Source organism: Leopardus geoffroyi, chromosome C1 (assembly GCF_018350155.1).
Source record: "Leopardus geoffroyi isolate Oge1 chromosome C1, O.geoffroyi_Oge1_pat1.0, whole genome shotgun sequence".
In the NCBI taxonomy this organism is placed as follows: domain Eukaryota; kingdom Metazoa; phylum Chordata; class Mammalia; order Carnivora; family Felidae; genus Leopardus; species Leopardus geoffroyi.
Window position 1 is genome coordinate 13,904,871 of NC_059328.1, and position 13,690 is coordinate 13,918,560.

Sequence of the window (13,690 nt, forward strand, 5' to 3'; positions counted from 1 at the left end):
TGCATCACCGTGCCCTCCACGCCCGCATTCCTAAAGCAAAGGCAGAAGCAGGAAGTCCAGAATGGCCTGTCAAAGCAGCTGCCCGTTCCACTCTCACAGCACCAGAAGCGAGGCCGGAGGGTCCTGGGGCCCCAAGCCGCGCTCCTTGCTGTGGACAGTTACCTGATGCTGTGGTGTCAGAGAGGGTTCCTGCGTCCAGAGAGGAAGAGCTGGGTGCCTGGCCGGACAGCCCCAGGCTCTGCAGGCCCAGGGCACTGCTGCTGCTGCCTGGGAAACAAGTGGAGAGTGAGCACAGCATTCCTTCCAGACCCCGTCCACAGCACTGCTTTGGCCGCCTGCTGCCCTCGGGAGTCTAAATTCACCGGCTTGTGACCCCCTCTGGCCTGGAGGAAGTTAATCAACAGCCGGTGCTGTCCACCCACCAAGTTTGGTTACAGACATGGTGGAAGGCTTCCTTCAGCTCAGGCAGGACACAGGCCAGAGGAATCTAACAGATTTGGGAGGAAATAATCCAAAAGACCAAACTAACGGAAATGAGGAGATTGGTTCCCAGACTGCAAATCCCACCACGACCCTGTCACTCTCCACCTGTGTCTCTTAACAGCTCTCACCCAGATCCACCTCTCCCCAAATCTGGGGACAAGCTAAGTCAGCCGGATATCAGTAACTGCCAGACCCTCTCTGCTGCTCAAGGCCGCCGGGCGGCTCTGTTCCCGGCACAGCCTTCTACCTTGTTGGTCCTGCTGCAGGCTCAGGGCAATGGCTAGTTCAACCATGGTCTCGTCATCTGCATCAGGCGGGATGTCCAGCATGGGGGGGAAGCCCTCTGCGCCTGCCAGCAGGGCCTCCAGGGGAGAGGGGTTGCCATTGTTGACATTTTCAGCTGTCTCCAGGACCATCGACTCAGACTGCAGAGAGAAAGCTCTGTCAGTGTCCCACAGTAAATGGCAGCTTTTGCAAGTCCACAGAATGAGAGCTAGAGGAGAGCTAAGAGACTCTTCCTCCCCTCTCCTGCTGCCGGAGACTCACCACCATCTCAAAATCTCCATGGTCCACCTCACTCTGTTCCTGGCTCTCCTGACGGATGTGACCAGCATTCGGAATCCCTGATGACTGCATTTTCTCATCTGCATCATCATCATCATCGTCATCCTTATCTCCTGAGCCAAAGAAACCCCAGTCACCCAACAGTGCCTGTTCTTTCCTCCCTTGGCATGTGGTGTGCAGAGTCATGCAGCAGCGTAAACCCAAGACGAGCTACCAGCTAGAGCCCTATGCTTTAGAGGTAAGCCACAAGGACACCCCAGCCTTGTCTCTCACTCCCTGGGCCCAGCAGGATCTTGCCCCCTTAGGAGAAGACTTTCCCAGCTGACGAAGTGACAAAACAAAAAAAACCAAAACTGAAAACAAAACGAAACAAACAAACAAAAAAAAAACAACCTGAATTCCACGGGCAGAAAAATCTAAGACCAGTAGGCCCCAGGAGCTCCCACCAACTCCCACAACACCTTGGGCAAGACCGGGAAAATAGTACAATTGAGATGTTTATCTGTGACATCACGGCAGCCTGGAGTATCATTTCACTCCTGTCCAAAACAGCTGTGTTGTGGGATTTTCATACTACATAACCGTTACGAGAAGAACCAGAACTAAAATGTACAACCATCGAATAGAAACTGAGGCCACCACTACAGGTCCTGCCCAGGCTGGCTTCTGTGTCAAGTGGGAAGCCCTTCTGATAACGGAGAAAGGAGTCCGGTTTAAACCCCTAATTGTCAGAAGAGGGTGGAGGCCTTCCTTGCCTTCCACTTACTGGGCTGTGAAAGCACGTGACAAAGGCCTGAACTGGAAACGTCAATTACCTGTATGGTAGTTTCTCACCCAAGAAAAGAGGCACAAACTGTTGCCTAACTCAAGCTTACATTAATAAATAATATCCAAGGAAGGTTATCCGAAGATCATCAAGTTGCACACATTCCAATAAACCTGCAATTGTACCACAAGGTGGCCACCAGCCACGTGTAGCTGCAGAGCAATGAAAATGCAGCTAGTCCAAAGAGACACGTGGGATTAGTGTGAACGATGCACTACATTCTGAAAACAGTACAAAAATTTTTTTTAAATGGGAAGTATTTCATTAGTAAATTTTTATACTGAGTGCATGTTGAAATGGTATTCTTTACATACTGGACTTACTTCTTTTTACTCTTTATAATGTAACTAGTGGAAAATTTAAAGTTACATACATGACTTTCATTGGAAATTTACTTGTGAGCCAAAGGAAATAACCAGAGAGTTACATAATCGTGCTAATATTTAGACATTTTGTAGAACTGCTTTTACTAAAATGTTAAATGTCATGCCCTTGACTTGTGTCCAAGTGCATCAGGAGGGGTATCTCTTGTGACATTTGCTAACAAACTTACTGTAGGTCAAGACCAGTGGGGATACTACCCCTTAGGCAATAGAATGGGCCCTTAATGAAGAGTTCTTATGCTAGGAAAATATAGTTTTCCTGAAAAATGACTGTTTTTTGTCTTTAGTCATTGTGACCTTTGTTAACTGTTCTTATTTTTGCTATAGCTCTCGGGAAGCTTTCAGCCGAATATAAAATCTTCATTTGTTAATAATGCAAGACACATAACAATCTCAGGACAGAAATTTTCTATATCCTTGGCTCACTTTTACCATTAACCTTTCTTTGTTTTCTTATGGCTTCAATTTTATTTTTATTCTATTTACTATATGCATCTTTATGTGCCACCTTAAAATCTTTATGGAACAAAGCAGGGTAAGACACAGGATAGACAAACAAAGCTTCCAGGACCTTGGTCAACATGAGCAATACCTCCTAAGGCTGTACACCTCCCTCCCCCTGGCCCCACCACGTGCACACACAAGCCTAAACCCAGACTTCACATTACCCATTGGAGTGTTGCTTCGAGGGGAGGATGGCAATGTCACATGTCTCCGCTTGTTCCTGGGCCTTAGGACTCGAATTAGAGCTTGTTTACAAGAGAAGCTCACGGCAGGATCCTGAGGTTAAAAAAAAAAAAAACTAGCATGCTTATTAGGTTTTATATTATTCACGAAACTGTCTATAAAAAAACTTTCCTTTCTTGGTCAGTCACTTACATACGTGTGAAAGACCTATCTATCTACTCTCACCTGCAACCCTGCTGACCAAATTCAGTAGTTAATCCCATCTCCAGACCTGGTATATATTAAGACGCACTTCCTACCTGCCTGAATCTCAGTTCCTGGTAACAGACTGGCTGGTCACAGTGGCTCTCTACAAATGGATCTGGCTTTTCATCAGATCGCAGGCTCATCCTCGCTCTGTGCTAAAATCAATACTGAGCTTCTATGACACAATCACTGGAACTGGATCTTGACGTTCATTCACACACTCATTTAATTAACAATAACTTAGCACAAACTATGTAGCAACCACCGGTATATTCCCTGGGGACTTAGCACTGAACAAGAAAAACAAAATCCATCCCTGTTTCAAACCTTTCTATTCCATGAAATGAGTGAGATTATAAAGATTTCATTGATATTCAAAACCCTTACTTCCCGTTACCTTCCTTTAAGTCTACTATATTTCCTAACAAACTTATAAAAAAAAACGTTTCCCAACATTCCCAGGCCAATACAAGATATCTGGGGCTGGCTCGATACGTACGGGACACAGTAGCATCTGCATGTAGATCTTGGACGCTGTGTTAATACAGTCCAGCTCACACGTGCAGTAACCATGGATAATGTCTACCAGGGCGTTGACGGTAGCTTCAATGTGAGTTAGGCCTAAAGGGGAGGAAAATACAGTAGAAAAACTTCTAGCTACTTGAAAATCTAACACGGAAGTAGAAAGTCTCATCCCCACATAAAGGTCAAGCTAACAAAAACCGGCAAGGGCTCACGCACTCGGCAGAACAAACAAAACACACATACAAAAGGTGGGTTGTCAACATCATTTGTGATTTACTTTATTAACAGTCTCCTAATCTCTCAAACTGTCCTCGAAAGCCTTTCCAGATATCCTGCAGCACTGAAGTAAGTAGGCGTCTACTCTTAGAAACCAAAAGAGAGGGTAGAAAAGTATGACGAGATGAGATTGTACGTGTTCCCCATAATCCTCAGATCTTACGTGATGATAAACTTGACTCTGACCCGCCTTTTAGGTTTACTGCCCATGCAACCAGCAAACACAAATGAGCACCAGGGCTCACTCTACTTTCCAAGATTGCTATTCGGATCCTTACTTTTCCACGTACACTTTGGAGAGTGAGAAGTTAGATGCCAAACACAGCAGCAACTTGGGAATAAAACATTCTCAAGCTGATGCTTCACTTCTCCCTTCTGAAGTGGCTTTGATCAAGCTCCCAAAACATTTTTAGAACAATTATAACTGCCGGTAAGAATACAGAGATACACAAAAGTGCCCCTCTATGAGAAATATTCAACCTCAGGGGAGGAGATACGGTACGAGAAAATCCCGCTTCTCTGCCACACTGCTGAATTCCTGTATCAGAAAGAACGCACTGATCTCAAAGCCTTCTATTTCCTGACTATTAATTCTGGAAGAAATGGTTGGTGAAGGCTAAAGGCTGAGGGCTCGATCTGTTCAAAGACAGAACTTCGATCAGGCCTCAAGTATCCCTTTTAACATGATACCTGGCAGGCAGGCAGGAGCCAAGAAGGCATTCTTGGGTTTGGATGCGTGGAGTTTCCAGAAGTGGTTCACCAGCTGGGTGATGAAACTGCAGCAGTCTCCTTCCAACTGCTTCTGAGGATCTCTCCCCTCATCCGCTCCTTCTACGCAGGAGACAGAAAATGATTAACAACGGTAAATCTGACATGGAAGTTAATTTGTTTTAAGGTTAACTCAGGTCAAGGAAGCTTGCCTGGGGAGGGAGTTTCAAGTGGGGCCCCAATCAATATGCCAACTATCCCTAGACTCCAGCAGGCACATCTAGGAAAAAAACAGTCTGGGAAAGGAATATCACAGAAAACATTGTATGTTAGAATTAAGTAGAAAGGGGAGCATTCAGGATCTTTATAGCAGACTCAGAGATCTCAGGTCCAACTGCTCAACTTCTAAAAACTAGGGGAACACGTGAGATTTTCTGGAATGACTCCTGGATGAAAATATTAGGAAGAGGAACCGGATGATGACAGCAGATGGGAGCATGTAAATAACAGAGAATTGTAAAAACATCAATAAACTGTATCTGACAAAGCAAAACAAGTTAGGTACCCAGCCAACGTGAAGCGAAGGGAGGAAAACAGAATCAAGCATGGAGAAAGGCCACTGCACATGTTGTTAATAAAACACTGGCAAAAAGAATAGCAGGAGAGCAAGATTTGACCCTATAACTTGAAAGCAACCAGGGCCCAAGCTTAGCTTTGCCCTAAAATCCTAAGAGGTAGTTACTTCAGACAGAGGTTATACCTGACATCCAGAGCACTAAATAAACTCAAGGATGATTGAAGGGGCAAGCAATAGAAAGAATATTCACTTAAATGGTATAATCTGAACGTCAAAAGCCCTACAAGATACGAAGACAAGGGTAAAATCCCTGTCTCGAAGCATGCAGTCAGGCAGAGGCCAGAGATACGAAGAAGAGAGTGAAAGGCTATAGAAAGTGTTATTAAGCAGATTTCAGGATCACGACCAGGTAGGCCAAGTTCACCTGTTTCCATCGGGGGCAGCTTTGACTCCGTAAAGTGGACAAGGTTGTTAGGACGCATGATGGCAATGGAACGAGCTGTGATCACCAGCCTCTGGAAGACCTCGGGGTCCAAATCCTTGCCTTCTTTGCTGGATGTGTTGAGACACTGCACAGCTTTGCTCAGCAAGGCCTGATCCTATAACAAAAGTATCACAGAGGATGAACCAAAACTAAGGGCTGGGTAGGATACTCGAGCAAAGAGGACAGAACAGCTGGCAGATCATCAGGATGGCTACCTCCTCTTGGGAAAACAGGTTAATTACCGCCAACTACCGGGAACAAGTTTTCAAAGCAGCCCAGTACAGGTAAACTTCTTCACACAGAAAACATTAAAGGCACAAAATTCAGAAGTCATGAAATAAGTATCAAAGTGTGACAGGAAAATGTGGACCCACCTGATTCTCCAGACCTGCAACATCCCCAATCACTTTGCTACAGTGGAAGAACCGTTTCTCTCTGAGTTCCTATCACAAAGAGTCTGTTTCTAAACTGCCTTTCCTCAAGAGGTTCAGCAGGTGAAAACCTGAATTTCTTGGTGTTCTGGGTTAGAGGCACCAATGCTAACCATGGCATCTGGCCTGTTGGCTTCTTCCTCCTTGATCTGTCACCTTTTCCATCTATGGCAACTGGTCTCACTTACTGCCTTCCGCCACCACTTACATTTATAGGTGAGACTTCCCCCCTCTTCCCCCTGCACACCCACCCCTGCCCCCAGATTCCCCCTCAGAGTCTCTCCAACAACCATTTGGCAATCTCCCCACAAGCAAGTACACCTAATCTAGGGTTGTGCCACAGCTGGAGGAGGATCTCCGCGATTCCCGAGTCCTCACACTTTTCCAGGGAAAGCACCCCCAGTCTTTCTCAGATCTTGCTGATGCTATTAGTGGCCAAAAACTCCGTGCAAACCAGGGGCCCATCCGACAGCTTGTCATCAGTTTTGAGGGGTAGTCATTAATTTCCCAGGAGAGACTTTAGATGGGTCTCATCTCAGTGGGGTCGTTTCCCCACCAGACTTCACACTCCCTTCCTCATTTTCCACGTGAAAAGTCAGCTCACTTGATTCCCCATCAGTACCACAACCTCCACTTCTGCAGAAGGCTTCCTGGGAGGGAATGAGTACCTTATGGCTGTGATAGGCCGAGCGGCTGGTGTGCAAGCTGGCCAGGAGGCTCTTGGACTGCTGCTGAACACTGGCAGGTGCCGGCAGGGACAGCAGCAAAGTGGCCAGCTCCTGGGCTGCATTCTTGTTTCTCTCCTGGTGCAGAAGACAGCAGAGTTCTCACTAACCCCACCAAGTCCACGCGGAATGAACGGTCTATGCTCTGCCCTCCCCCTTCCTCTTTCCAAGGCCACCAGTGCTAGGTTATGCTCTACGGACTGCTGAGAGCAAGATGAAGATTTTCAGAAATGACAATCCTCCCACAACACGGGAGCAGGAATCGAGTCCAAGCCTATGACTCCTGGAACAGCGTTCTTTCTACCAGCACTCATCCTACTCTATGAAATGCCCTTGCTATGGATTCCCCCAAAAGTAGGACAGAAGGCCTTAAGCCAAAGACTTCTCTGGAGCTTCTCTGCAAATCAAGATTATGCTATAAATATTCTTTAGCTGCAAGGCCTCGGGCCTCTGACAACTCCACTGACTTCCTGCCTCTTCAGAAAGCTCCCATATACTTTGAAAAAGTCACTTGCCTTCTCGATGATCGGGCCAACAGCAAAGCAGCTTTCCAGGGCTTCTAAAGAACTCACAACCAGCCTAGGGAGACAGAAAAGCTGGCTTGAGTACAACAACAACCCTTCTCTCCAGTTGTGCTTTAGCCTGTGCAAACTATAGACGGAGGGACCTTGGGGACAGCTAATGAATGCCAAATACAAAATCAAAGCACAATAAGACCTGCCACAGGCACCATGCATATCGTTTCCTTGTGTTACAGGCCAGAAGAAACCTGGCTCCTGCTTGGAGATCAACCTGAGGCCATGTTCATAATCCGGAACTGAAAGACAGGGCTTTTCTTCCTCAAAGCGGATAAGTGTGCTTCCTTCTGCTGCCTGTGGCAGGGATCACTGAGAGGGGCTTAACAGTCTTGCTGCAATGGGACCCAAAGCTCAGGTGCCCATACATAGGTAGGCAAAGGGATACACAAAGGGAAAGGTTAAAGCCATCTTCTTACACTGGGAAGGTAAAGGTAGTATTTTATTCACACCTCCATGAAAACGCACAAAGGCACTTCCTAGGAGTCCCTAAGTATGGGGAGAGAACAAACGGCGTTTTCAGGAGCATGCCAACTGCCAACATTCAAAGGGTGCAACAAAGCACCTTTAGAAAACGGAGCCATTTTCTCCTGGGAAAAAGGAAACCCAACTGTGGAAGGGTACCCAGCAACATGCTCCCCAGGGCTTATTCCTGTGAGTTTAATGGGGCCTGGTAAAAAGACCGACATCCTGATGCTGAGGCTCCGGGCAGAGAGGGAAAGGTATAGAGAAGGTAGCTGGAGGGGAAAAGGTCAAGGGGTAGAGGAAGGCAACAAAGAGCCGGGGAAGAGGGACCCGAGGCGTAAAACGCAGTTGGACAGAACAAGTTGTCCGCTGGCTTGTCAGACACTAGGACTCTCCCGCTGTCCTACGGCCCGCCCCCGCCCCCTGCTCACCCACTGCGGAGAAGGAGCGGAGAGGAGCGGGGTACGGAAGAGCACACTAAGAGGTTCTAGAGAGGCCAACACCAAGTGTGCACGCACAACCCTCCACACACTCCACTCTTACACGGGATAGCTCGGCAGCCATGCAAGGACCAGAACAGAAAGAAGCAGGAGGACTCTTCCACAGAAGCAGGATCAACGCAAAGCCACACCATTGGTTACTGCTCTCTGGCACACACTCACCCGTGCAGAGAAAAGAAAGAGGGCATACTAACCGGTCCAGCTTGGTTAGGGACTCAGTTTCAGAACTTGGGGGAGAAGCAAAGGGAAAAAAAAAAAAAGGAAAAAAAATGTGAAGCTCAGAGAAACCTGGAAACACATCCTAAGCAAACAATATAAGAATAGGGGAGGGCGGGGGGAAACAAAGAGAAAGAGAGAGAAAAGGGAGTGGGGAGGCTGGTGGTGGGAGGCAATGATTCCAAGCCAGGCTATTCTTTCCGACTTACGATGTAAGAAACTCAGCGTCTTACATCATGAGTCACTTGTCTACCGCGGCAAACCAGCGGCCCCTAGCACAAAGAAGCCAAGCGCAATGCTTAAGAAGGCCACTGGGGGGAGCGCCAGGAGGCTGTGAACTCCGCCGCAGGTGCAGCAGACCGCCCCTTGCCAGCAGCGCCATTACCACATAAGTTGGCTGCTGCAGAGAAAGAGAAGACGATGAAATCGGAATGAACCGGAAGATCTTCCCCTATAATGTCAGCAAGACTGGACCCACATCTCTAACACTGGCTTAAGCATCTTCTACTCAGCAGTCTCTCTGGCTACTCCAAAGGGCACCTGAGCATTAAGAGAAGGCACAGAAGCCCCCCCAGGCAGACTGAAGCCAGACGGCCCTGAGCAGGTTTCCAGGCTCCGTCGGTACGCTAAGGGGGCACAGGGCTGTGTAACAACCTGAAACTCGCAGGCTGGACCCGGTAGTTCTGAGAGACTATCTCGGGACAGGCTGTGCCGGGAGAGGGAAAAGTGGTGAGGACCGGAGCCAACCCCTGCCGGTGTCGGTACCTCTCCAGGACAGTTCCACTGGTGGTGGCAGGGGCTGCAGAGTCACTGTCTCCAGTGCCATTGCTCTGGTTCAGGTTTGAAGGACAGATGTTGCTGACGGAGGCAGAAGGGAACTCTTCCGGGGGCTCATCAGGCCACCCGAACTGCTCCTTAGTCTTGCCATAAATTTTTACAGCATCGATCATGGTGACACCTGCTGGATCCACCGAGGCCCCAACTGCAACAAGTAAGAGAAGCCTCTGGAAAGCACATTCTCTAAAGGGCTAACGTGACCACCTCGCCTCCCAAGACCTGACAAGGCAGCAAATCCCATCGATTTTTGGTACGGAAGAACTCTGTCTCCTGAGACTCGAACAGCACCTTAACCCTGAGGAGACGGTGATGAAGCATGAAGCAGCCCCTCCCTGTGACCGAAGGCCTAGGAGTCCACTTCTCAGAAGAGCCCCTGGGAAGCACTGCAGGAATCCTCTGGTGCTATAGGGATTCCGGCACCTGTCGCCCTCCACCTGCAGGGAGCTCTAAGTGCTCCCTTGGTTCAAAGCGCAGGTTGTCATCATTCATACCGATATCAACTATCTCTAGGAGCAAGAGGGGCCAGTAAATGGCACAGAAAAGTGCTAGACTTGTGAAAAGCTCACGGATTTGTACTCTGAGAGCTTAAAGTATTTGATAGCACAAGGCCAGGCATCTGTGCTTTAAGAGAGCCTGGTGAGGGTGCCTGGCTGGCTCAGTCAGTGAAGCACACAGCTCTTGATCTCAGGGCTGTGGGTTCAAGCCCCATGCTGGGTACAGAGATTACTTGATAAAATCTTAAGAAAGGAAGGAAGGAAGGAAGGAAGGAAGGAAGGAAGGAAGGAAGGAAGGAAGGAAGGAAAGAAGGGAGGGAGGGAGGGAGGGAGGAAGGAAAGAAAGAAAAAGAAAGAAAGAAAGAAAGAAAGAAAGAAAGAAAGAAAGAAAGAAAGAAGGAAAGAAAGAGAGAAAGAAAGGGAGAAAGAAAAGAAAGAAGAAGGAATGAACAAACCTGGGGATTGTGTGTTTATCTTGCCTCCTCTCTGCCCACCCATGCAGGCAGCCGTTCCAGCAAGGCTCAGCCAGTCCCAACAGAAGCTAACCCTCCCCATTCTCGTACATCCCTCCCCCACCCCCTTGCCTCCTTTCCACTTCCAGTGAAGCTCAGGGTTTCAGGATGGCAGAGACCACTGAGAAGCAGAGAGCAGAGGGTTCCCAGAATACTAGAGAGCCACAGAGAAGTGGCCCCCAAGTCAGCAGCCAAGTGAGAAGGGTGGGCCGTGCCAGGAGCTGGCGACTTACTGAAGAGGTTCAGCTTCTTGTCAGCCTGCAGGGCTTCTTCTCTGGTGAAGGGGAAGTCAAACCAGCGCGAGCGACTCAGGTTAAGCTGCATGGTTCTGCCGAAGATCTCAATGTATGATGGGGCCCGTTCGATGGCCTGGGTCCCGATCTGTATCCGCATGCCTGTCATCACCATAGTGCTGTTGTTATTGCTGATTTCAATGGTGAAGCCGCCAGGCTAGAGGGAGGAAAGGCGCACATCAGAGAACGAACACGAGTTCTTGGGGGCAAACGTATAACCCTTCACCTACAGGTGCTGAAGCATGCGACCCCAGATGAGTCCTTTATCCTTCTAACGCCTTGGTAATGACTTGCTTACTTCCAAGGACAGAAAAATAGAGGCAAGGGAGTGGACAGTCTCCAACTGCAGGCTACTTTCTCATCACTAACCACCTCCTGCTGCCCTCTACACAGTGACCCCGTGGCTAACGTTGGAACGGGAACCCTTCTGCGTGGAAGTGAAAATAGCCATTTATTCCAGGGACCACGTAACTGGAATCAAGGGTGACTGTAAGCATATATTTTACACTCGCATCCTAAGAGAGGATGTGTCTTTGAACCACACGGTTTATGAGGTCCTTCCACCCGGGCACTGTACCCAGCCCAGCACAGTCCTCACCTTGGTGTTGGCCACATACATGCCGGTGGAATTCAGCCGGTGCTTTATCTGCTGCGCATTGTAGACCTGCAGGAGGTCATTACCACCAAACTCCACGTCTGTCAGCTGCTGGTTGTGTTCAAAGAAGTCGATGGGGAAGGTCACCTGACTGGACGTGCGGGTCGCTGTGGGGAGCAGCACCAGCGTGTGAGAGCATCAGTGCACACTCCCACCTCTGCACCCACTCCATGAGTAAAGCCCCTTCTAGGCTGAGCCCACACTCCAACACTCCAATCAATCTCTGCAGGACACCCAGGATCACGACGTGTGCCTCAGTACGATGCCTGCACAGGGCTAGCTGTCCAACAGTCGTCACCCCTAACCACAACACAACCCGGCGGGACAAAGAATTTGCGTGTGGTATGGAGTACAGCTAGTAGCAACAGGCTCCCCTCATGACTGTTTTATTTAAAGTAAACATGGGGCGCCTGGGTGGGCTCAGTCGGTTAAGCATCCGACTGTGGCTCAGGTAGTGATCTCACAGTTGGGGAGTTCGAGCCCCACATTGGGCTCTGCTGTTGGTTCGGATCCTGGAGCCTGCTTTGGATTCTGTGTCTCCCTCTCTCTCTGCCCCTCTCCTACTCACGCTCTGTCTCTCTTTGTCTCTCAAAAAATGAATAAACATTAAAAACTAATAATAAATTAATTAATTAACTAAATTGAAAATAAATAATAAAAAAAATAAAGCAAACAATAGAAACTACTTCTTTACAGGAGAATGAGCTGCGTTGTCATCTCAAACATGGACTCCAGAACAAATTTTGGTAGCTCTGCTTAACCGGAGTCACTCAGAGTTTGAGCCTTCACACCCTCAAGAGTCCTCTATCAGTCAGGAGTGAGACTCCCGGCTCAGAGATCTAGGATGGATTCGTCACTGCTTGGTAAGAAACGGACCAACGGAAGCAATCTATCCTCCGTCAGTTCCACCCTCTGCCTCACATCAGGCAGGCCATGTTCCCAAACCCAGAGAAAAAGCTCTCCAACAAGGTCCACAGGATCATTCTTTACCAGGCACCTAAGAAGCGCTGGCCTGAAGTGGAGAGTCAGGGAGTGCTTGCCAGCTGCACAAAGAACACTGGTGGCCCTAGGAAACATGATCCTGCCTTTGGGAAATCAGCTAGCACCTGTCTCTACCTTCATAGAACAGACAAGTGGAACAGTCACCGTTCCCCCACAGATATTTATTGCGGTCTGTTTCGGGGCTCGTCCAGAACACTGCCAACCCCATTCCCCCACCGGTCTTTCCAGGAGGGGCCTTACTGATGGTAGCAGTCTTGCGCTTTCGCACAGGCTTCATGATGCTGACGACACTGCTGGGCTGCAGGGACGGCTGGAGCCAGTAGGAGGTGTTCTCCACGTTGGCCATGTAAATGCGCAGGCTGCCGTCCTCACACAGCAGGATCATGGTGGTCCGCTGCTGCTCGTTGCAGGCCGTGTGCCGAATGGCAACCATGTCTTGGATCTGGCGGAGGGGACAAAGGAGGGTGTGAGTTCCCACAGCTATAGATCAGAATCTACGGAAAAAAGGCAGAGAAGCAACTAGCTTTTGGGGGTGCGGAAGAGTAACAGTCATTTGGGGGTGCAGAAGAGTAACAAAGAAAAGGCATCTAGGAGAAAATGGGTGAAAATTCTTTGATAAACTGCTTCTACTGCAAGAGCTGGAGAAGTGACATAATATACAAATACAGAAACAGAAAATGAGACCAGGTTCACAGCCAAGTGGTGGAAGAATCTGGCACTGACCTTTGCTTTAGCAGGAAGAGTCTTAATCTCTTGGATAAGGAAAGTGTCTGGCTTCACCATAACTACCAGGGGCACACCTGTGGTTTGCTGGACACAACACACCAAGCCAGGGTGGTTCATCACCTCGGACCACTGGCAGAGGGCAGGAGACGTCTTACTGCCACCATTGGAACTGCAGATGACAAAACCGGCCACAGTCAGGGTACCAATCCTGACTTCCTTCTCTTGATTTATAGGCCATACTGACTAAATACCTGATTCCCAGAGCAATGTATTTGTCCAGGGACTCAAATTACCCACGAGCCTCAGTTTTATTCGAGCCATGTATATACTCTCATATACCCCACGGTGTACCTCCAGCAGGAGTCCTGATTTAAAAATCTCCCCTGCTAGGTTCCACTGTCTGAGGGAAGAGGTGGCCCCCTGTGCCTAGAGGCTGTCAACTGCATAGGCCATGGAGCTGCCTAAGGCATGATCCTTGGTCCTAGTAAGAATCTCCAAGT

At 48.7% G+C, this 13,690-nt stretch overlaps 1 protein-coding gene across 12 annotated transcripts in view; it reads right to left on the reverse strand.

Moving 5' to 3' along the window:
* The window catches only part of UBR4 (ubiquitin protein ligase E3 component n-recognin 4), a 133,073-nt gene that overhangs the window by 62,778 nt on the left and 56,605 nt on the right, over nucleotides 1–13,690 (reverse strand). For 6 of the 12 annotated variants that reach the window (XM_045475858.1, XM_045475857.1, XM_045475854.1 and 3 more), the window contains exons 45-60: nucleotides 13,188–13,359; nucleotides 12,705–12,906; nucleotides 11,406–11,569; nucleotides 10,748–10,964; nucleotides 9,437–9,653; nucleotides 8,650–8,682; nucleotides 7,431–7,494; nucleotides 6,859–6,993; nucleotides 5,700–5,874; nucleotides 4,911–4,994; nucleotides 4,681–4,821; nucleotides 3,689–3,810; nucleotides 2,925–3,036; nucleotides 1,030–1,160; nucleotides 731–908; nucleotides 163–267 (exon numbers count right to left, since the gene is read on the reverse strand). In XM_045475858.1, the coding sequence (XP_045331814.1) occupies nucleotides 163–267; nucleotides 731–908; nucleotides 1,030–1,160; nucleotides 2,925–3,036; nucleotides 3,689–3,810; nucleotides 4,681–4,821; nucleotides 4,911–4,994; nucleotides 5,700–5,874; nucleotides 6,859–6,993; nucleotides 7,431–7,494; nucleotides 8,650–8,682; nucleotides 9,437–9,653; nucleotides 10,748–10,964; nucleotides 11,406–11,569; nucleotides 12,705–12,906; nucleotides 13,188–13,359 (2,252 nt within the window). The remainder of the gene's footprint in view (nucleotides 1–162; nucleotides 268–730; nucleotides 909–1,029; nucleotides 1,161–2,924; nucleotides 3,037–3,688; nucleotides 3,811–4,680; nucleotides 4,822–4,910; nucleotides 4,995–5,699; nucleotides 5,875–6,858; nucleotides 6,994–7,430; nucleotides 7,495–8,649; nucleotides 8,683–9,436; nucleotides 9,654–10,747; nucleotides 10,965–11,405; nucleotides 11,570–12,704; nucleotides 12,907–13,187; nucleotides 13,360–13,690) is intronic. The other 6 variants (XM_045475863.1, XM_045475861.1, XM_045475859.1 and 3 more) reach the window with 5 other exon arrangements.